The sequence below is a fragment of the Acinonyx jubatus genome, chromosome F2 (assembly GCF_027475565.1).
Source record: "Acinonyx jubatus isolate Ajub_Pintada_27869175 chromosome F2, VMU_Ajub_asm_v1.0, whole genome shotgun sequence".
Taxonomy (NCBI): Eukaryota; Metazoa; Chordata; class Mammalia; order Carnivora; family Felidae; genus Acinonyx; species Acinonyx jubatus.
The window spans coordinates 77892816-77916331 of NC_069394.1; the positions used below are offsets into that span (position 1 = coordinate 77892816).

The 23516-nt window shown below is 38.5% G+C and overlaps 1 protein-coding gene across 12 annotated transcripts in view; it reads left to right on the forward strand.

Annotated features, from left to right (window-relative positions):
• The window catches only part of PXDNL (peroxidasin like), a 446099-nt gene that overhangs the window by 138113 nt on the left and 284470 nt on the right, over nucleotides 1-23516 (forward strand). For all 12 annotated transcript variants that reach the window (XR_008292690.1, XM_053208345.1, XM_053208348.1 and 9 more), the window contains exon 2: nucleotides 22816-22887. Coding sequence is in view for 10 of the 12 variants with exons in the window: in XM_053208345.1 (XP_053064320.1) it covers nucleotides 22816-22887 (72 nt within the window). In the remaining 2 variants the exon portion in view is untranslated. The remainder of the gene's footprint in view (nucleotides 1-22815; nucleotides 22888-23516) is intronic.

Below are 23516 nucleotides of genomic sequence, written 5' to 3' on the forward strand. Positions count from 1 at the left end.
CTTTCAAGAACCTTTAGAAATGGGCCATGTCTATTAAAGCAGTTTGCTCTCAGTAGAGACTGTGTACTTTAAATATTGTGATATATGGAGTGAATCTTTATGTGTACTAGTGATATAATATGACCTAAATGAACTTTAATTCAACTGACACAGAAAGAGAAAGTCAAATTATACTTTAGTGTATCTTTGTCATTCTGGAAATGGATATATAAATATTTTTACATAGAAAAAAGATAAGAAGGCTGTATATGAAATTATTAATTGGGATTCTCTCTAGGGGATTCTCTCTGAGTGATTAAAATGCTGTTTTTCATGCTTTTTAGTGTTTTTCAAAATTATTACAATAGTATTTCACCAAATATTAAATTAAAAAATGCTATTTAGTATAAATTAAAGCAACCCATGCTCCATGACTTATGTACACTGAGACTTCCAAGAAAGAAAAATAAAAGTCATACTTAACTATGACTTCTTTTACCATGAAATCATGTGAAAATGTCTGGCCAATAAATGTCCACATGGGTAGATAGAAGTAAGGAAAATAAAATACTATGTCATAAACTGGAAAAAAATAAATTCTTTGTGTTTCATTTTGGATGATTTCTATTGATGTGCCTTCCAGTTCACTAATCCTTTCTTCTGCAATATCTAATATACTGTTAATCCCATACAGTGTATTTTTTTATTGCAAAGATTATCATTGTCATCTTTAGAAATTTGATTTTAATATCTTCATGTAATTATTTAAGTTTTTGATCTGTGAAATTCTGATTTACTGTACTTGTCTGATAATTCTAATATGTGTATCAGTTTTGGTCATTTTCAATTGATTATCTTTCTCCTTATGAAGCATGTTTTCATGCCTCGTTGCCTGCCTGGTAATCTTTGATGAAATGCTTTACATTGTGAATTTTATAATTTTGGGTGCTGGATATTTTTGTATTCCTATAAATCTCTAAGAGCTTTGTTCTGGAATGCAGGCAAGTTATTCAGAAATGGTTTGATGCTTTGGCATCACTGCATTTGGTAATGTTCATTCTTTCAAGTGGTTTTTTCTCTGGTGCTGAGTAGTGCTTTCACACACAACACTGCCTGTTGTGCTGAATACTTGAGAGGGCCTTCTGCGTATCTGGTTCTGTTTCTCTATGTCCTTTTCTTGTCTGTGATTCTGTGTCCTAAGAAGTCCAGCACTGAGGCAATTGTTGGGTTAATCTCATTTGTTTTGAATCCTTTGGGAATCACTGCCTTTCATTGCCTACTACCTGCTGTCAGTGTTTATATATTTTGTCTGTTTCTTCCGTAATTGTTTCAAGTGGGAGGGCAAATCTGGTCTTATCCTTGTTGCTCCGTCTTCGCCAGAAGTAGAAGAATTGCAATTTGGGTTTAAATCTTGGATTTAAATTGTGGAATTTTGCTAACTGTGGGATTTTGATTTTTGATTGATTGACTGATCTTTAAGCTTTAATCTATTCTAATGATCTTTTTTTTTTATATGGAGCATTTAGTCTATTTGGATTTATTGAAAATACTGATATATTTTCCTTTATTTCTATGCTCTTTTCTGGTTTCTGTTTTTCTTACCATTTCTGTGAATTTTTAAGCCATTTTTCTTTCTTGACTTCTTTTGATTATTTTTCTTTTCAATTTTTCTTCTGGCACTTTGAAAGTCAATCACTTCATTTCTATATTTTGTGATTCTACGAGAAATTTTATCATATGTCTATCTATAATAAAATATATAATCTATACGTCTAAATATAATCAATATTTTTACCTTCCTCTCAAATAAGGACAAAAATTTAATTTTAATAATCTCCTCTGGGTATATATTCCCTTTTATTGTGTGTTTTAATTCTCTCTCTTTAGAACTCACGATAGCAATTATCTTTAAATTTACACCGTCAGTATATATTTATATTTATTCACTTTATTTACTGATTCTTTGTTGTTGTTTTCTTCTTGCAAGTAGAATTTAGCATAGATGTTCTGGGGAAAAACACTTAGCTTTTATTTTTCTGCCTAGGATGCCCACTGACCATGTAGAGACAACCATGCCTAGGGAAGTGGACATTGTTGGACTGTTAGCTCCAGGGGCATAACCAGGTGTCCAGGCACCTGGACAACAAACTTTGTTTAGTTTGCTGTTTTCATGGAGATTTACCATAGTGTAGAACAGAGACAAAAATTAGTAGGTGAGATACAGTCACATAATTTGACAAATGGTAGTAGCACAGTATTTAATTGTGTCCTTTAGGAGTAAACTCAGACCTTTATTTCTAAATAGGATTTGGTAAACAATATAAGACTACACAGGTCTCTGCTGTGATTTCTGAGAAGCTATAAAAGGAGAAAACTAAAAAAAAGAATGAATGAATGAATGAATGAATAAATAAATAAATAAATAAATAGAAAAAACTTATTGGATTTTATTGCATCTTTAACTCCTAACACTGCAAGGTTTTTATTTGGGACATGTAGATTTCCAGTACGATAATTATTAAGCTAATTCAGACTAATAATAATTACTAAGAAAATTCAGACTGATGGTGATTTTATACCTAATTATTAGATTTGGTAAGAGTGTTTATTAGTACAGAGGTCAATAATTTTCATCTTTCCCCAAATGAAGACAATACATTCAGTTCACAGAGGTTAAAGAAATTGCCAGTACTATGCAGCTAGTTAACGGTAGACCTTAATCTAAAACTCACTGCTCTTTCTAGTGCATCATACTTTATCAGCAAATGAGCAATTTAAAAATGATTAAAGAAATCATAAAAACAATTTATGATAAGAATCACAAATCCTGATGACAATACTTCATTGTTAATAAATGTGGAATTACAGAAGATATGGAGAGGTGTAATATATTCTTTGTTCTTAGGTGTCTGTGGAGGTATTCTTTGTGTGCACGTATGTGTGTGTGTAAAAATACCATTTTGTAATAAAAAATTAAAAAATCCCATCCCTTAGATGAGCACATGTCTCTTTTGGATCCTGAAATTCAGGCAGCTAGGCTAAATCCACTCCTGCTAAGTATGGCCATCTTGCTCTTGATAGTTATTTTATAATCCTTGGTTAATTAAATCAGGAATTTAATATAACTTTATGAGTGTGTGTGTAGTGCTTATATGTGTGCCTACATATGTAATAAATTCCTGTCAATATGTAGCACGTTTGAAACCCTGAAGTTACCCTGAAAAGTCTGACGAACCATCTCCTAATCAAGAGACTAAAGGATGCCACAAATTATAAATTGCCTAAGAAGTTTGAACTGTTTCCAAAACCTAAGTAAGCAATTATAATCATTCCATCATTCCAGTCATACAATACAACTGCTGACTAGAAACTACAATGAATTGTACAGTATTCTTTTGCTCATTAAAAAGGATTTTTCTGAAAATAGGTCATAACGTTACCATTTTTTTTTTTCATTTCTGTTACTAGAAGCAAACAATATGTGCTCTAATGGAAAATCACTTTAATCAAAGTCAGAAGATCTGGTATCTAGTCCCCTTTCTGGTTAATTCTATGAACTTCTGTAGACTGTGTTTCCTTATTTTCTAAATCTGGATTGAAATACATGATTGGTAGCTTTCTTCCAACATAGCATTTTTGGCTAACCTGAGGGATAAAAGAAGTTGACATTTTAATGTATTCCTTCCCTTCATTCATTCTTTTTTAGATGGTACAATTTCTGAGTGACTTCAGTGTACACGTTACTGTATTATTTATTTTTCGCAATATTTATTTTACTTTATACTTACTGTCTTCTTGATAGACATACATACATCATTCCTCAACACATGTTTATTGGTCATTTATTGTATGTAAGAGCATGTAGGAGTTTATGGACTTTATGATCAGGTGATCTTTCTAGAAATATCTGGAACATTTGATAAAGAATATGTTTCAATCTTTATTTCTCACACCACTTAAAGGAAGAATAATTTTTTGAATTGAAGATAATATTGTTTAATATATTATTCAAATTTTTAATGAGACTGGTATGTAACGGGATCGGAGAATTGACATGAATTATGATTCTGTATCATAAATTGAAACATAACACCAGGAGTCATGTACATTTTCACAAATAAGTTACAGACACTATAGAAAGAATAAAATCCTTCCTAAAGAAATCTTCTCTTCTTTCAACCTGTCATGTTATTAACATGATAATTATTAGAAATAAGATTTCGTATTATGGTAAACACTGGTGGAGTTCACCATAATACTCAGCTGCTTGGCTTTTCTTTCAATAAAGCCTCCACAATGTTGGTAAGCTTTCTGAGGCTGACCCAAAAATGCCTCACCTGTGACACCAAAAGTGGAAAGTCCAATGCCTTCTCACTCAGGGATTCAGCTCTGTTGCAGGCAGAACCTCACCTATGTTGACACCTAATATTTCAAACAGGATGATTTTCAGGCATGGAAAACAGATGGAAGCAGATTTGTGAAAACCCATTTCTGAGCCTTAAAACAAAAGGCTTTGCTCTGAAATGAGCAAACATGTAATGTAACCGTGGGCTAATTCTGAACATACCTCTAGTCAAATAGATTTCAAAGAAGCAGCCCCCTTCTCTTTGTCTGTTTTTAGTAAGAGGAACTGAAGTTGCACTTTCTTTTATTTTTTATATGAAATTGATTGTCAAATTGGTTTCCATACAACACCCAGTGCTCCTCCCAACAGGTGCCCTCCACAGTGCCCATCACCCACTTTCCCCTCCCTCCCAGCCCCCATAAACCCTCAGTTTATTCTCAGTTTTTAAGAGTCTCTTATGGTTTGCCTTTCTCCCTCTCTTTTTTCCCTTCCCCTCCCCCATGGTCTTCTGTTAAGTTTCTCAGGATCCACATAAGAGTGAAAACATATGGTATCTGTCTTTCTCTGTATGGCTCATTTCACTTAGCATAACACTCTCCAGTTCCATCCACGTTGCTACAAAAGGCCAGATTTCATTCTTTCTCATTGCCAAGTAGTATTCCATTGTATATATAAACCGCGACTTCTTTATCCGTTCGTCAGTTGATGGCCACTTAGGCTCTTTCCGTAATTTGGCTATTGTTGAAAGTGCTGCTATAAACATAGGGGTACAAGGGCCCCTATGCATCAGCACTCCCGTATCCCTTGGGTAAATTCCTAGCAGTGCTATTGCTGGGTCATAGGGTAGTTCTATTTTTAATTTTTTGAGGAACCTCCACACTGTTTTCCAGAGTGGTTACACTTTCAAACAGTTCTACTATGAACTTCCCTTAGCTATTGTGGTCATTTTCTCAGCATGTTGATTTCTCTGTTTTTGCTACCCTATTCTATAATGTAGTGAGGTCACAGACATTTACTTAACATCCTTAGCTCTTTGGGTGAGAAGTTACTGCTGATCTCACTGTGGGGTAAATTATGGCACAAAAATACTATTGCAGAAAACCAGCCATGAAAATAGCAGATTGTTAAGGAGGGAAACCATTCTTCTAGAAGTCAGAAATAAATACTCTTTTTCAAATTTTCACTGTGTGAAGATTTAGTAGGGCTAATGTAGGGGAAAAAAGACTTTGTTTTTGCAAAAGGTATATTTTGTAACTACAAACAGTGTAATGTGCTCATTCATTCACCTCTTTGTTGAACCAAATTACATTTCAGTGGCCACGTGCAGTGGCAGGCACAGAAATTGTGGGCTGTGTTCCACGTGCTTCCAGAATAGTAGCTAAGGAAGGGGGAAAGGTACACTGAGGGCATGGTTGAGCTTTCCTTTTTCTTTTCTTCTTCTTCATTTTTTTTACCGATACACATGTAAGTATTTGTCCTTGACTTCTTTCACTCAGCGTATGCCTTCCAGGTCCATCCATGTTGCAAATGCAAGATTTCCCTCTTTGCTTATGCTTTCATGGTATATACCACATTTAAAAAATCTGCTCATCCACTCACGGACCATTAAGTTGCTTCTGTGTCTCAGCTATTCTAAATAATGCTGCAGTGAACATGAGAGCACACATATCTTTTCCAATTAATGGTTTGTTTCCTTCAGATAAATACCCACAAGTGGAATTGTTGGATTATGTGGTAGTTCTATTTTTATTTTTTGAGGACCTTCCATACTGTTTTCCATAGTAGCTGTACCAGTTTGCAATCCCATCAACAGTGCACCAGGATTCCCTTTTCTTTACATCTTTGCCAACACTGTTGTTTCTTCCTTTTTTTTTTTTTTAATAACAACCATTTTAACAAGTGTGAGGTGATGTCTGACTCTATTTTTGATTTGCATTTCCCTGATAATTAGGGATATTGAGCACCTCTTCGTGTACTAATTGGCCATTTCCATGTCTTCCTTGGGAAAATATCTATTCAGATTCTCTGCCCATTTTGTAGTTGGACTGTTTATTATTATTAATAATATTATTATTACTTTGCTATTGAGTTGTAGTTACACACACACGCACACACACATATGTGTTAGTTACATATATAATTAACTTATATATTTTATTAACCCCTTATCAGAGATAGACTTGAAAGTATTTTCTCCCATTCAGTGAGTTGCCTTTTCATTTTGTTGATGGTTTCCTATGCTGTACATAAGCTTTTTAGTTTGCTGTATCCCACTTACTTAGTTTTGCATTTGTTGTCTTGCTTTTGATTTCAAATTCAAAAAAATTTACCACCAAGACCAATGTCAAGGATCTCACTGTCTATGTTATTTTTCTAGGAGTTATTTTTATTTTTATTTAAATTCTAATTAAGCATGCAGTGCAGTGTTGGTTTCAGGAGTAGAATTCAGTGATTCGTCACTTACATACAACACCCAGTGCTCATCACAAGTACCTTTCTTAGTACCCGTAACCCATCTAACCCATCTCCCACCCTCCTCCTTCTATCAACCCTTAGTTTGTTCTCTATCATTTAGAGTCTCTTATGGTTTGTTACCCTTCTCTCACTTTTTTATTTTTTCTTCCTTCCCATATATTCATCTGTTTTGTGTCTTAAATTCCACACATAAGTGAAATCATATGGTATTTGTCTTTCCCTGACTTATTTTGCTTAGCATAATACACTCTAGCTCCAGCCACGTCATTGCAAATGGCAATATTCCATTCTTTTTGATGGCTGAGTAATATGTCATTGTATAAATATGCCACGTCTTCTTTATCCATTCATCAGTCAGTGGACATTTGGGCTCATTCCACAGTTTGGCTGTTGTTGGTAATGCTGCTATAAACACTGGGGTGCCTGTGCCCCTTTGAATCTGTATTTTTGTGTCCTTTGGATAAATACCTAGTGGTGCAGTTGCTGGATCGTAGGGGAGTTCCATTTTTAACTTTTTGAGGAACCTCCATACTGTTTCCCAGAGTGGCTGCACCAGTTTGCATTCCCATCAAAAGTGTAAAGGGCTCTTTTCCTCCACATCCTCACCAAGACCTGTTGTTTCTTGTGTTGTTAATTTTAGTCTGACGGGTGTGAGGTGGTATCTCATTGTGGTTTTGGTTTGTATTTCTCTGATGATGAGTGATGTTGAGCATCATTTCGTGTGTCTGTTAGCCATCTGGATGTCTTCTTTGGAAAAATATCTATTCATGTCTTCTACCTATTTCTTAACAGGATTATTTGGTTTTTGGGTGTTGAGTTTGATAAGTTCTTTATACATTTTGGGTACTAACCCTTTCAGTTTTATTGATTTTTTTCTTCACTGTGCAGAAGGTTTAATTTTGATAAAGTCCTGATAGTTTCTTTTTGCTTTTGTTTCCCTTGCCTCTGGTGATGTGTCTAGTAAGAGGTTGCTGAGGCCAAGGTCAAAGAAGTTGCTGCCTATGTTCTCCTCTAGGATTTTGATGGTTTCCTGTCCCGCATTTAGATCTTTCATTCATTTTGAATTTATGTTTGTGTATAAGAAAGTGGTCCAATTTCAAACTTCTACATATTGCCATCCAGTTTCCCCAACACAATTTTTTGAAGAGCCTTTTCCCCCCCATTGGATATTCTTTCCTATTTTGTTGAAGATTAGTTGACCATATAGTTGTGGGTACATTTTTGGGTTTTTTATGCTGATCCATTGATCTGTGTTTCTGTTTTTGTGCTAGTATCATACTGTCTTAATGACTATAGCTTTGTAGTATAGCTTGAAGTCTGGAATCATGATGCCTCCAGATTTACTTTTATTTTTCAGGGTTGCTTTGGCTATCCAGGGTATTTTTTGGTTCCATCAAATTTTAGGATTATTTGTTCCAGCTCTGTGAAAAATGCTGATGGTATTTTTATAGAGCTTGCATTAAATGTGTAGATTGCTTTGGGTAGTATCGACATTTTACCAATGTTTGTTCTTCCTGTCCATGAGCACGGAATGCTTTTCCATTTCTTTGTGTTCTCTTCAATTTGTTTCATAAGTGTTCTATAGTGTTCAGAGTACAGATCATTTATCTCTTTGGCTAGGTTTATTCCTAGGTATCTTATTGTTTTTGATGCAATTGCAAGTGGGATCAATTCCTTGACTTCTTTTTCTGCTGCTTCATTATTTGTGTATAGAAATACAACAGATTTCTGTACATTGATTTTGTATCTTGAGACTTTGCTGAGTTCATGTGTCAGTTCTAACAATTTTTTTTGGGAGGGGGGTCTTTCAGGTTTTCTACATTAGAGCGTCATGTTGTCTGAAAATAATGAAAATTTGGCTTCTTCCTTGGAAGAAGCATCCTTTTGGATGCTTTTTATTTCTTTTTGGTGTCTGCCTGCTGAGGCTGAAACTTCTAGTACTATATTAAATAGTAATGGTGAGAGTGGGCATCCTTGTGTTGTTCCTGACCATAGGGGAAAAGCTCTCAGTATTTCCCCACTGAGGATGGTACTAACTGTGGGTTTTTCATATATGCCCTTTACGATGTTGAGGTATGTTTTGTCTATCCCCCTAGTTTGTTGAGGTCTTTTTTTTTTTTTTTTTTTTTTTTTATCAAGAATGGATGCTGTATTTTGTCCGGGGTTTTTTTTTTCCTGCATCTATTGAGAGGATCATGTGATTCTTATGCTTTCTTTTTCTGATGTGGTGTATCACATTGATTTGTGAATAATGAACCAGCCCTGTAGCCCAGAAATAAATCCCACTTGATTGTGGTGAATAGTTCTTTTAATGTACTGATGAATTCAATTTGCTGGTATCTTGAGAATTTTTTCATCCCTGTTCATCAGGGATATTGGCCTGCATTTCTCCTTTTTAGTGGGGTCTTTATCTGGTTTTGGAAACAAGCTATTGCTGGCCTCATAGAATGAGTTGGAAGTTTTCTGTCCATTTCAATTTCTTTGAGGAGAATAGGTATTAACTCTTTAAATGTTTGGTAGAATTCCCCTGGGAAGCCATCTGGCTCTGGACTTTTATTTGTTGGGAGATATTTGATTATTGCTTCAATTTCTTTGATGGTTATGGGTCTATTCAGATTTTCTATTTCTTCCTATTTCAGTTTTGATAGTTTCTATGTTTCTAGGGATTTGTCCATTTCTTCCAGGTTGCGCAGTTTGTTGGCATATAGTTTTTCATAATGTTCCCTTATAATTGCTTGTATTTCTGTGGTGTTGGTTGTGATCTCTCCTGTTTCGCTAGTGGTTTTATTTATTTAGGACATTTCTCTTTTCTTTTTGATAAGTCTGTCTAGGGATATACCAATTTTATTAATTCTTTCAGAGAACCAGCTCTTAGTTTCATTGAGCTATTCTACTGTGTTTTTTGTTTACTTGTTCCTGTACCATTTATTTCTGCTCTAATCTTTATTACTTTCCTTCTTTTGCTGGCTTTAGGCTTTATCTGCTGTTTCTTTTCTAACTGTGTTAGGTGTAAGAGTAGGTTGTGTATCTGAGATGTTTCTTGCTTCTTGCTGTTGGCCTGTGTTGCAGTATACTTCCCTTGAGGACCACCTCTGGTGCATCCCAAACCTTTTGAACTGTTGTGTTTTCATTTTCATTTTCTTCCATGTACTTTTTAAAATTTCTTACCTAATTTCCTGTTTAACCCATTCATTATTTTTTTAATTTTTTAAAAATGTTAATTTTTTTTATTTGAGAGAGAGAGAGAGAGAGAGAGAAAATAAGCAGGGGAGGAGCAGAGAGAAAGAGAGACAGAATCCCAAGCAGGCTCCACACCATCAGTGCAGAACTCATAAACTGTGAGATCATGACCTGAGCTGAGATCAAGAGTCAGATGCTTAACTGACTGTGCCACCCAGATATACCCTCATTCATTCACAGTAGGGTGTTCATACCCTCATTCATCATAGTAGGATGTTTTTAACCCCATGTATTTGTGGTCTTTCCAAATTTTGATTTCAAGTTTCATAGCGTTGTGGTCTAAAGATATGCATGGTATGATCGCAGTCTTTTTTGCACCTGTTGTGGCCTGATTTGTGACCCAGAGTATGATCTGTTTTGGAGAATGTTCCATGTGCACTCAAAAAGAATGTGTATTCTGCTGCTTTAGGATAAAATGTTCTGAGTATATCTGTTAAGTTCATCTGGTCCAGTATGTCATTCAAAGCCATTGTTTCCTTGTTGAATTTCTGTTTAGATGGTCTGTCCATTGCAGTAAGTGAGGTATTAAAGTCCCCTATACTACTGTATTATTATCAATGAGTTTCTTTATATTTGTTATTAATCGATTTATATTTTTGGGTGTTCCAAGTTGGCATAAATATTTGTAATTGTTACATATTCTTGATGTCAGATCCCGTAATTATGATATAGGCCCTTCTTCATCTCTTGTTACAGTTTTGGTTTAATGTCTAGTTTGTCTGATATAAGAATGGCTACTCCAGCTTTCTTTTGACATCCAACAGCATGATAGATGGTTCTCTATCCCCTCACTTTCCATCTGCAGTTGTCTTTAGGTCTAAAACGAGTCTCTTGTTGAGAGCACATAAATGTGTCATGTGGTTGTTTGTTTGTTTGTTTGTTTGTTTTATCCAGTCTGATATCCTGTGTCTTTTGATTGGAGCATTTGGTCCATTTACATTCAGAGTAAATACTGAAAGATACAAATTTAGTGTCATTGTGTTACCTGTAAAGTTTGTTGTTTCTGGTGCTGTTCTCTTTTCCTTTCTAGTCTTTGTTGCTTTTGCTCTGTTAATCCCCAGGAAGTCCTCCTTAATATTTCTTGCAGGGATAGTTTGGTGGTTATAAGTTCCTTTAGTTTTTGTTTGTCTGGGAAACTCTTTATCTCTCCTATTCTGAATGACAGTCTTGCTGGATAAAGTATTCTTGGCTGCATATTTTTCCCATTCATCACATTGAATATATCATGCCATTCCCTTCTGGCCTGGCCAAGTTTCTGTGGGCACATCTGCTGTGAACTTGATTTGTCTTCCCTTGTAGGGTAAGGGCTTTTTTTCCCTTGCTGTTTTCAGGATTCTTTCCTTGTCTGTGTATTTTGTGTATTCGACTGTCATATGCCTTGGTGATGGCCATTTTTTATTGAATGCAATGGGAGTTCTCTGTGCTTCTTGGATTTTGATGTCTTTGTCCTTCCCCCCAGATTAGGGAAGTTTTCAACTGTAATTTGCTCACATAAACCTTCTGTCCCCCTTTCTCCCTTTTTATCTTTGGGACCCAAGGGATATTATTTTAATATGTTTTTATAAGTTGCTGAGTTCCCTAAGTCTGTTTTCATGATCTATTACCTTTTTCCCTCTCTTCTTTTCATCTTCATTATTTTTCATAATTTTATCTTCTATATCGCTGATTCACTCCTCTGTCCATCCTTCTTGTTATGGCATCCATTCACATGTTATAGTTCAGTTAGAGTGTTTTTAATTTTTGCTTGACTAGATTTTAGTTCTTTTATCCCTGCAGTAAGAGATTCTCTAGTATCTTATGCTTCTATCAAGCCCAGCTGGCATCCTTATAATTGTTTTAAATTTTAGTTCAGATATCTTAATTATATCTGTATTGACTAAATCCCTGGCAGTCTTTTCTTCCTGTTCTTTCTTTTGGGATGAAGTCCCCATCTTGTCCTTTTGGAGGTCAAAAAAAATAAATAAAATAAAATAAGAAGGAAGCTAGTTCCTAGATATGTTTTAGTCTTCTTGCTAAGAGAAGCTTGATAGAAAAATAAAAAGCTAAAAACTTAGTTATAAAAAATAAAATAAATGGGGCGCCTGGGTGGCTTAGTCGGTTGGGCGACGGACTTCAGCCCAGGTCATGATCTCACAGTTTGTGAGTTCGAGCCTCGCGTCAGGCTCTGTGCTGACAGCTCAGAGCCTGGAGCCTGCTTCGGATTCTGTGTCTCCACCTTTCTCTGCCCCTCCCATGCTCATGCTCTGTGTCTCTCTGTCTCTCAATAATAAATAAAACGTTAAAAAAATAATAAAATAAATGCAATTTAAAAATTACTCTTTCTTTATCCAAATGAAAACAAACAAAACAAACAAAAACCCAAAGGAAGCCAGATCTTGTTTACCCTAAAGCTGAAGCTTTGCAGCACTCCAGGATCAGTAGACTTGATGCCTGAAGGCGGTTTGTGTTGGTCTTCTGTGGGAGGGGCCTGCTGGTCTCATTCTCAGGTGGACTTGCCCTAGTGGAGATGTGCCTTCAGGGCGGTGTGGCTTGGTGTAAGCAGCTGTGGTCTCCACTGGGTTGCACTATTTATCTCTCACTGAGAAAATCTAAAGTCTGTCAGCTTCTCAGATAGTTCTAGGAATGAAGTGGGCAGATGTGGAGATTTGATTTCCAGTCATTTGTCTGGGCCACATAGGTCACATTTCCCAATACTCAGGCCGATTTGGTGTGTGACATCCAGGTACAAAATTTCAAGTGTCAGTGTCCAGTTTCATAGAGGGCTAACTGTCTATTCAGTTAACTGTATTTCTCTTTTCTTTTGAAAAATGGACTTTGAATTAGAGTATGTTTTCACTAATATTTATGGAAGTTGATTTTTCATTTACTGATGCTGATATAGGCATCTGATGTGCAACTGAACTGAAACTTAACTTTTCATTTGTTTTATATTCTAGTATTTCCTAATTTGCCTGCTATGAACCATAGCTGATTCATCCCACTATGATTATTGTTGTTATTAAATACTCTGTCTCAATATTTATGCTAAGGATGCAAACTTTTTGCCTGTGTATGCAAAGATGACTTAGACATATTTCCTGCTCTTAAGGAGCTCCCAATTTAGCTGTGTTGGGTGGGCAGCAGAGACACTGTAATTAAAAAATTACCATGTTGTATTTAAAATGTTGTAATAACAGAATATATACTGATGATGGTAATGTTACAACTACTAGCACTTACCACATTCTAGGCACTGTTCTTTTTTTTTTTAATGTTTATTTACTTTTGAGAGGGGGGGAGAGAGAGAGAGAGAGAGAGCAGGGGAGGGGCAGAAGAGAGGGAGACACAGGGTTGGAAACAGGCTCCAGGCTCTGAGCTGTCAGCACAGAGCCTGACGTGGGGCTCGAACCCACGAACCATGAGATCATGACCAGAGCCGAAGTCAGACGCTTGACCGACTGAGCCACCCAGGCGCCTCTCTAGGCACTATTCTAAATAATTTGTATAAATTATGATATTTACTACAATGGGTAAATTGTATCATTGTCCACATTTTATGATGAGGAACCGCTGAGAAAGTATGGGCTTTTTCAAGGTCACAAGGCTGGGGAGTGGTCATGACCAAATTCAGTGTGCTTCCGAATTCTGAGGCCTGCACTTTTAACTATAACACTAAATTGCCTCCCACTGCAAAGGCCTCGGAGGAACACATAGGACCCCAAAGAGTGGTTATGAAGGCATGCATTCCTGAGGAAATGAAAAATGGATTTGGAGGCCGATCTCAGCATTGCAGTGTGGAAGCCAGTCTGGGCATTGATGGTGAGGGACACCCAAGTAGAGAGCACAGATGACAGCTGCTATCACTGGCTGTGCCTCCTTCTGACTGACTCTGAGGCTGCTGCAAGGGTGATGCCTTCAACCTTATCATGGAGGTGATATTTACATGTTGTCTTGGAAGGGACTTGAGCATGTGACAAAGAAGAGAGGGAAGGGCATTCCAAATAAAAGAACATGTGCACACGTGTAGAGTTATGAAACAATGTGACAGTGTATGATTGGAAAGTTTGGCTTGTTTCGCTCCAGTGTGACTGGGGACAGGCAGCGAGCTGTGGAGCTAGGTCTGTGGCATGCAACCAGGATCAGCTTTAACCTGTGTAACAGGGCACCCGGAAAGTGGATCTCACCCCCGACAAGTCCTTGGTCACCACATACGTGGTGGAGAACCAGGTCAGGGGAGATCTTTCTGCCTCCCCCAGAGCAAAGTAACAACCCTGTGGCCAGAAACAGGAAGGACGAACAAGATCAATGTAATCTGGGATGAAACTATAACCAAGTCTGACTTCAGCGATTCTGTAATTTTCTTTCAGACTGTGTTTATTGGCTTGTGTGGCATATACCTGTCTAGCAGGGTCCAGCAGCGTTGGCCATCCCCCGAGGCATAGGGGCGTTTATTGGGACGATCCATGCTTAACATGAAAAGAAAGGACAGAAAAAGTTGAGATGGTTGCATAGTATCAAAGTGACCTCAATGGTGTGAATTGTGTTAAGTCATTAATTTGAAAAGTTAAATGTTATTATTTCGAAATGTATTTTCACCTCAATGGCAGAGTTAGTAATGTCTTTACATTTAAGAGGTTACACTTGAGTTTTGTGTGAAAATTCACTCAACAGCTTCTTATTCCCCCAAAGACATTACTTTATGCAATGCAGTGCGTTATCACCTCAGAGTGAAGCTTTGCCGCTGGCTGCTATTTTCCCACATAAATGAGTAGGATTCAGTGAACACCTTCAGCCTGTCATCCGGTCCTTCTGATACCGTGACATTTAGGATACATTAAACCACCTCATCTCTCGCGAAATCATTTCTTTGACATAGAAGAGAGGACTGCCCTTTAGTGACATCTGCTGGAAGAACCAGGTACATCAAGGAAGAAGAAAATCTGGAACTATTTGGTCAGGGTTTCTGTTCACTTTAAGGTTTCCAAGATAGGAACACCACGCTTCAAAATTACAATGCTTTCTTTTACATTTGGGTGCTTTTAAGTATGTGGGTAACATATGTGGACACTGGTGTTAGTGCTGACTTCCCTTGGACTGGTTCACACCTTCTATTGACGTTATCAACTGTTGGCTCATTTGTGCACATGAGGGGTATTTGTTAATTCTAACCATGTAAATCCCTGAAAGAGAGAAAGGATTTAAGTGGAATACTAACTGCCCTGTCTGAGGACAGTGGGAATTCAGTTTAGGACAACGAGGTGGAAATTATACTAAGATGAAAATGAGGAAACCTGTTTTTTTGATACAGCCTCTGGTCATCAGTGGCTGGCAGATGATGAATGTTGATCAATGTGCCCTTCCTTTGTCCTGGGCCCAGTTTACTCAGCACAAGTTTAAGGTAAGGTGGGAGCCTGGAGACAGCACCTCCTTTGTAAGCAGACAGGCTCGGAGTGATTCCCCATGGCTACTTGCTTTGCTTTGAGGTGACTAAAATGTTTGGAATGAAATCAACATATTAATACCTGTCTCCAAAAGGTAGTGTTGAACTTTAGCCAGGATGAATAGGTGAGTACGTCTTGTACATAAAGTCAGAGGTTGGACTAATTAATCTGTAAGACAACTTCTTTTTAAAATGTTCTTTACGATTTTATAGCAGTACTTGTTTGTTGTAAGAAACTGGGACAGCAGAGAAAAGTACAGCCTAATTCTTTATGTTTATGTGTGTGTGTGTGTGTGTGTGTGTGTGTGTCTAGCTTCCAATTTTAACATTCTGTGAGCACCTTATGGCTCTCAGTGCTTTAAGACCCATTGCTTAATTGATTTCCTCATCCCGGGGATTTTGTGAACAAGTGTAGTGGAAAAAGCTTCAGTCCAGCTTGGCTTAATTAATAGTTTGAGAGGGGATTGCAATCCATTTCTGGAAAATAGTGCAGAGCTGGGCTGGAAATTTCACTGAAGAGCAAAGTGAAGCAGCTAGATTGAGGAAGCATTATTAGATTGTTCTAGTATCTTCTTTGAAGTCTTCGTAGTATTCTGACATATGTTTAGGCACTTTAGCCATTACTGGAGATATGTTGATAAGTAGTCAACATATGAGAAACAAAAGGGAGGGGGAAATTGGAACTGTGTGCCCAGCACCAAGCCTAGGCAACGTTCGTTCGCACACCACCTGCCCTTCCTTTGTTGTGCTCCTCACTGAGCCGTGTCAGTGCACTAGTGTTAGTGCTGATTTTCCCTTGAACACTGCAGCAACACCTTGTCAGGGGTGGAGGCCGCTCAGAGCCACCCTCCTCAGAGCTTTTGATATGCAGACCTGGCCCTTCAGTGACTGTGCATATTTCCTGCGGGTTTGGAAGGCTTCCTTAAGCCTCCCTGGCCAGGCTTCCGAACCAGCTTTCTTACCCATGGCCCGTTTCACTCACTGACACTACCTCCCTCCCCCTTGCAAGGGATGGCATTTGGCCAAGTGTGCCCAGGTCTTTAGAAAAGCTACACTGAATGAAGGAATGAATGGACATCATCATTTCTTACTTCGGCTGGCAGGGTGGGGGGAGGTGATGGTGGGAATATCAGGAGTCTCAGGGGTTTCTAGAGAAACTGGACAAATAGAATGAGGTCAATAAGATGTTTCTGAGAGAGAAGACCGAGAGATTCATTTTAAGGAATTGGCTGATGCTCTTGTGGGGGCTAGCAAGTCTGAATTTTGAAGAGCAGGCTGGCAGGCTGGAGACCCTGGAAAGAGTTCATTTGCAGCTTGAGTCTGAGGCTGCCTGGGAGGGGGGCAGCATTTCCCCTTCCTCGGGGCACTTTCGTCTTTTCCCCTTAAGGGGCGTAACTGATCAGATAAGGCCCACCCACATTATGGAGGGTATCTGCTTTACTCAAAGGCTACTGATTTTGGTGTTCATCACATATAAAAATATACTTTCACGGCAACATCTAGACTGGAGTTTGACCAAAATCTGGGTACCATGGCTTAGCCAAGCTGACACATAAACTACCCTTCGTATCAAGTTAACTTCAGGCCAAATAAACAGCAACAGACGATAACCTCGAGCTTTAGCTGCCTGACACTTGGTAGGCAGAAAATGAACGTGACATCAGAGAGAACCAAAGAGCGGGACTGGGTATGTATCAGGCAAGCCATGCACTGAGTGGTGTTCTCCAGCTGCTGTTTTTCAGGCCTGGAAAATGTATTTCCAGTTCCTGCGCTGAAAGGGCTGTAAGACAGAAGGATACAGAAGTTGAAGGACAGCAGGAGAGGTGGTAGAGAGATCTCTTGCAGTCTTCCCCTCCTTCCAAGGTCAGGGCAGTCTAGACCCTGTGGGTGAGGGGCGGCACCTGAGACAGCAGCTGAGAAAGGAAGACAGAGGCCCGGGGAGCTTGGGGAGCTGGGATGACGCGGGACAGAGCTGCAGGGAGCAGGGTGTGCACATGCTCTGACTCCAGAGGCAGGTGGGAGGTAGGGGGTGTGCGCTCCGGGCAAAGATGGCGCTGGCCAGGCCGTCCGGAGCCCTTTGGCTTCCTCCTGCCCTTCCGGGAAGCCAGCGGAGACGAGAACCTGCTTACACTGTTTCTGCAGTTTTATGCTTTTGACTTTACGGTGCCTTCGTTGCATCCCCGCCTTCAACAGGAATGCTTTTGACTCGAGTACAGATCTGCTTGATCTTTTTTTCATGAGGATAGGCTTTCTGCCAGAATGCATATTTCTCACTTAGGAGAAAACAAGTAGCACACTCAGACAGAAACCAGCCTGTGAAGTTGGTGCTGTCTGAGGTTTTGCTCTCTCAGGGCCAGATTCTTGGCTCTCGTGGCAGGAATGGGCCCCCTTAGCTCAGGCATCCGCTGTAATAAAGCCGAAGACCATCTCCAGCCCGGGGAACTGTTAGGAGGGCCCTCACCACGACGGGACCAGAAGAGCTGTGTAGCCTGGGTCTCACCTTCAAGAAGGAACTCAGATTTAGACTTTGATTTTATCTCCTGATGACCTATGCATTCAGTCTAATGGTGTTTTCCAAGAGCATCACATTCATCTTAGGATTTCAACTAGACCACCATCTGTGGGCAATTCCAATTTTATTTTTTGTGTTTAAAGGCCTACTTGTTTAGCGTTTACAGAAAATATGCCCTGTGTTTGGCATTTATAAAATATACTGGGAACCTTGGGATCTGCACCAGGTCTGGCTTCACTCTCCCTCCATGAGGTCTTTCTCTGGACTTTTCCACACACTGACACAGTAGAACTCCATCTAACCTGCCCGGAGGGTGTGTAATGGGTGCTGACGGGGGCGTGGTGCCCCTCATTCCCGGGAGGAACTAAATAGCAGGATCTTGAGCTATGCTAATCTGTTTGAGGCTAGTTCACGTTGCTGTCTGTCCATGCTTGTTCTCTGCCCGCTGTCTACGATGCGGAATCGTTTAAAACTCTTTTTGAAGAAGAATCTTCTGGACTGAATTTGAACTAAAACCCGTCTCTCGTTGGTTAGAAACATGGATTCCAAATCTCTCACCATAAAAATCATGAAACCTTTCTTCCCAGCCTTAGCAGCTTGAGCCGGGGGTGGGCCAGGGAGACAGACAGACAGACTCATGTTTAACCACTGCCAGGAAGCACATGTGCTCAGCTTTCATACTGGTGCATTTCCTAGAACTGCTTCTAAATTGAATTGCAGTGAACAATGAGTGGGAGGAAAATTGGGCTAAGTAATGATTATTTTTTGAATATTATTTAATCAATATTACATATATCATAAAGGGATAAATTGTGCAGGATATATAATAATTCAACTTTTACTCTATGCAAATGGTGAAAATATGCCACATGTTATGCTAAGGGGAGTTTTATATAAATGACAAATTTTGTGTGGGTGAAATTGTAGTGACCCGTCTTGAACAAAATAGAGGCAGTATGGGAAGATGAATTATGTTTTTGGATAAATTTATTTTCCCAGAGAGCAGAATAATCCAAATTTGGTGATCATTTAAATTCAAATGATCTTCTAGTATAATTTCATTAAAAAAATGTGGTAAATATTACTTTAAGCAATTCATTGTGCAATGCCCCATAAGCAATCTTAAAATGCAGCAATTAAAATTATCAAGGGAAGTCTTTGCTTAGAATTTTAGTTTATAACATACCTAATTATACAAGTTTATGTAGTAGAATATACTAGCAAAGAACGACAGGTGTGAACATGTTAACTTTGGTGCATTTGAATATGTCTTATGGGAATTCAAGTGAATGTGGAGAAAACCCTTGGGGCTCTAAGTGTGCTTTGCTCCTCTGGAAGAGGTTTCCTGTGGCTGCCTGAGCGGTGAGAACTGTGGGTGGTGTATCTCACGCTTCCCCGAGTAACCCTTGGGACAGTGGACACCTCGCCACACAAGTCTTGTGGCAGGAGACCTTAGTTTCGTTTGCTAGTGAAGACTGGAGGGATGTTGGTAGCCAACACATCTAGCACCTTGACTTTCAAATCAAGCCAGTGAAAAGTTAGGTTTGCATTTTGGTGATTAGTTCAAACATCTTTTATCATTATTTTTAATTACTTATATTACTGCTATGGCATCTAAGTGAAAATAAATTGGGAATTGGTATCATTGTGTATACCCTATGATCTAGCAATCCTATTCTAAATATGTTCCAGAGAAACATTTTTTCACGTGCACAGGGAGACATTTATGAATGTTTATTGAAATATTGTTTGTAGGGGGCGCCTAGGTGGCTCAGTCCTTTAAACATCTGGCTCTTGATTTCGGTTCAAGTCATGATCTCACGGTTGATGAGATTGGGCCCCACGTGGGGCTCTGCACTGACAGCCCTGAGCCTGCTTGGGATTCTCTCTCCTTTTCTCTTTGCCCCTCCCCCTCTTCCCCCCCCCCCAAAAAAAAACACAAAAAAACCTAAAAAAAAGAAATATTGTTTGTAAATATTGTGAGAATTTGAAAACAGTCAAAATGGCTGTTAGTAAGAGAATACATAAATGAACTGTGAAATGACATGATGATGTATTATAGGACAGTTAGGGATAAATATCTAGGTCTTTATGTGTAAATATCTAGAAAAGATGCAGTTGAGGGAGAAAAAGAGAGTTTTAAAAACTATAAAAATTTGAGGCGCCTGGGGGCTCAGTCGGCTGGGCGTCTGACTTTGGCTCAGGTCATGATCTCGCGGTTCGTGAGTTCGAGCCCCGCATCGGGCTGTGTGCTGACCCCTCGGAGCCTGGAACCTGCTTCAGATTTTGTGTCTCCCTCTCTCTCTGCCCCTCCCCTGCTCACGCTCTGTCTCTGTCTCAACAATAAAATAAACATTAAGAAAATAATAAAAATAAAAACTATAAAAAATTTGATACATTTTTGTAAATTTAAAAGCACTAAATATTTTATATTTACCTATGTTTATTTTCATATTTTTATATGTATACATTTTACCTTATATTTCTTCACATACCTATATATGTGTGTGTGTCTGAAAAGGAGCATCACTCTCAGAAGAGAGGTTACATGTGGGAAGAAGGAGACATAGCTAAAATTAAGATAGTACTTCAAAGAGACTTTTACTTTGCCCATAATATATTTTTACATATGATTTGGGTAATCAAAATAAAAATGTGTGGAATTATGAGTAGAGCCAACGATATCAAGTGAAAACAGCTGTTGATTCTAAATACGGGCAATAAAGAGTATTCTTTTCTTATTTGTACTGTTATGAATTTGTAAAAATTTTCAAAGCCCCAAAAAAGGAAAATGTTTTACCCTTTTATATTTACTCCTTTCTTGTATTGTTAGAAGCTCAATTTGGGAGTACTATTAGGATTTATGGTTTGGTGTGAGAGGACAGTCCTTTCTGTAATTTAAAGTTCCTGTTTTGAAGGGAAACCAATGGGTCTAGGGTAATTGCATTTATATAACTTTATCTCTTATGTGTTTATAGTGAGTATTTCACATCATTTATAAAGCTTCTTTTAAAAATATAGAGCAGACACATCAAATAACAATATTTAAGCATTGTGTTCCGTCTTACAAAGAGGTATATTCACAATGAGTTATTTTAGTTGAAAGTGTTTTAAAAAATGTCACACATATATTTTCTTTCTTGGTGTCAGGATTTAACTGAAACAGCTCCTATGAAATTGTACATAGGGGTGATTGGGTCAGTCAGTTAAGTGTCCAACTCTTGATTTTGGCTCAGGTCATGATCTCACGGTTCATGGGATGGAGCCCCGCCTCGGAATTCTCTCCCCATCTCTCTCTGCCCCTACCCAACTCATCCTCTCTCTTTCTCTTTCTTTCAAAGTAAATAAACTTAAACAAAATTGTACATATTCTTCCGACATCAACTCAAGAGAAACATAAAATGATAGGATTTAAGAGGTAATTTTATAAAGATTTTTATATCAAGTATTCTAAAATAGAACTACTTTTTATGGTGGTGAAGAATTTTATTTTGAGAAATTAATTGAGGTGAAGTAGATCCTTCCTTCCTTCCTTCCTTCCTTCCTTCCTTCCTTCCTTCCTTCCTTCCTGATTGTTTGTTTTCCTGACACACTAATACTCTGTAAAAGCTTTCGGCTATGATTTCCCTTGGGTCTCACACTTCCAAACAAATTATTTCATCTTTCTACTGTGCTCCCTACATGAGTGATATAAACCGGCTCAAATAAACTTAACCAAATGACAGCTTCTTGCCTAGATACCAAAAAAATAAGGAGGCAAATTTGGTCTCGGGAATAGCTGGATGCATAGCTTTGTTTTCTTCTCCCACATTTTGGCCTGATTTGTCTCTGGCCAGTCTGGGCGCTAATAGCCCTAGGTGCTCCTTGTTCATAATCTCCGATCCCAAAGAGCATAACTCTCTTTTCTTCAGCACCAGGCGACACTCCTGAATGCCCCCAACTTGCTTTATTCTGAGTCCTCTGCTTCCCACAGGAGAAACGGTGTCCGAGGAGATGGTGATTTCAGTTGGCTGGCCTTAAACACCCTCCTGAAGGGCACCTGGTTGACACTTCCCCCAAAATCACAGGGAGTGGGTCTAGGCAGACCAGTACCTTAAGTTGGCTTCCTGTGCATAGCATTTTGTTTGTTGCTCTGTCAGACCACCAATACTTCAGATACTAAGTAATGTAATTATTGGGTTGTCATCCTCGGCCCATCTGTGCCTGCTCGGTAGGAACCACGTATTTTGTGTCCTTGTTACTTAACACAGTATGCGACACGTACTTGGCACTCAATAATTTACATGCTGCATAAAGCGATATATTAACTGATGAATGAGAATGTTGGTTGTCTCTCTTAAACTAATTGTTTTGTTGACTTGGTTTAATACTTCCGTAGAAGGCTGTCATACTCCTGGACTATGAAGAAAAGTTAACTGTTTCATAACTTTGCCTAAACCCGCGTAATGGTGTTACGTTGAGTTGATAAGTGACATCTGATGTGTCGATGTTTTCCAAAGTACTTATGCTCAATTGGCATGTTGCCATATACAGAATTTGTTTTGGTGTCATTAGGAATATGACCTAAAGGAAATGCGGTAACTGCCTTCAACACTGGGAAGAGCCCTGTAACTGGCTGCACTTGCCCGGCACCTTTGGACTAGCATACACACTGATATGCATAAGTCGCCAGAAACAACAGACTTCCCTACTGATCAGTGCCTAATGTACCTAATTCTGCCTTAGGTTTGGTCTTTTAGTGCCGTGTTTGGTTATAAAGGGAGAATTCATTTTCAAGCTTCTGGAAATAATAACACCACTGGAATGTGCATATTATAATCTTTTTCCTCCTTTTTATGTTCCCAGAGACTTGAGGTTTAACAGAATACGAGAAATTCCTGGGAGTGTCTTCAAGAAACTTAAGAATTTGAACACTCTGTGAGTACTTATCGCTTATCTGTGAGGCTTGTAAAATTACGAGCTAGTTGGATTGCAATTTGCCATGAAAAGTCATTTTGAGAGTAAAGAACAGAATGGATGGGAATCAAGTTTCGCTAGCACTCTCATAATCAGAGATTCTCTGCTTCTTTCCACTGCTTATGTTTTTGTTACCTTCTGAATCTGGGAGATATTCCTACTCATCTAATTGTCCTTTGTATTCTGTTTGTTTAGAAAAGCTTCATGGACAAAGAAACTGAGAGAAAGAGTAGTTAAACAATTTGTCTGTGGGTCCCCTATCCAGAGCAATAGACATTAAAATTAAATAGAATTAAATTTTAATAGAATTAAATTTTAATAGAATTAAATAGAATTAATTAATTAATTTAATAGAATTAAATAGAATTAAAATTCATGACCTCGTGACTCCAACGTTCTGGCTTTCACCAACATGCCACTGGATCATCTCCTTGTTTGTAATACTCTGAATATTTTTAAAATCATGTATTTAGGGGCACCTGGGTGGCTCAGTCAGTCAAGCCTCCAACTTCGGCTCAGGTCATGATCTCAAGGTTCGTGAGCTCAAGCCCCACGTTGGACTCTGTGCTTATAGCTCAGAGCCTGGAGCC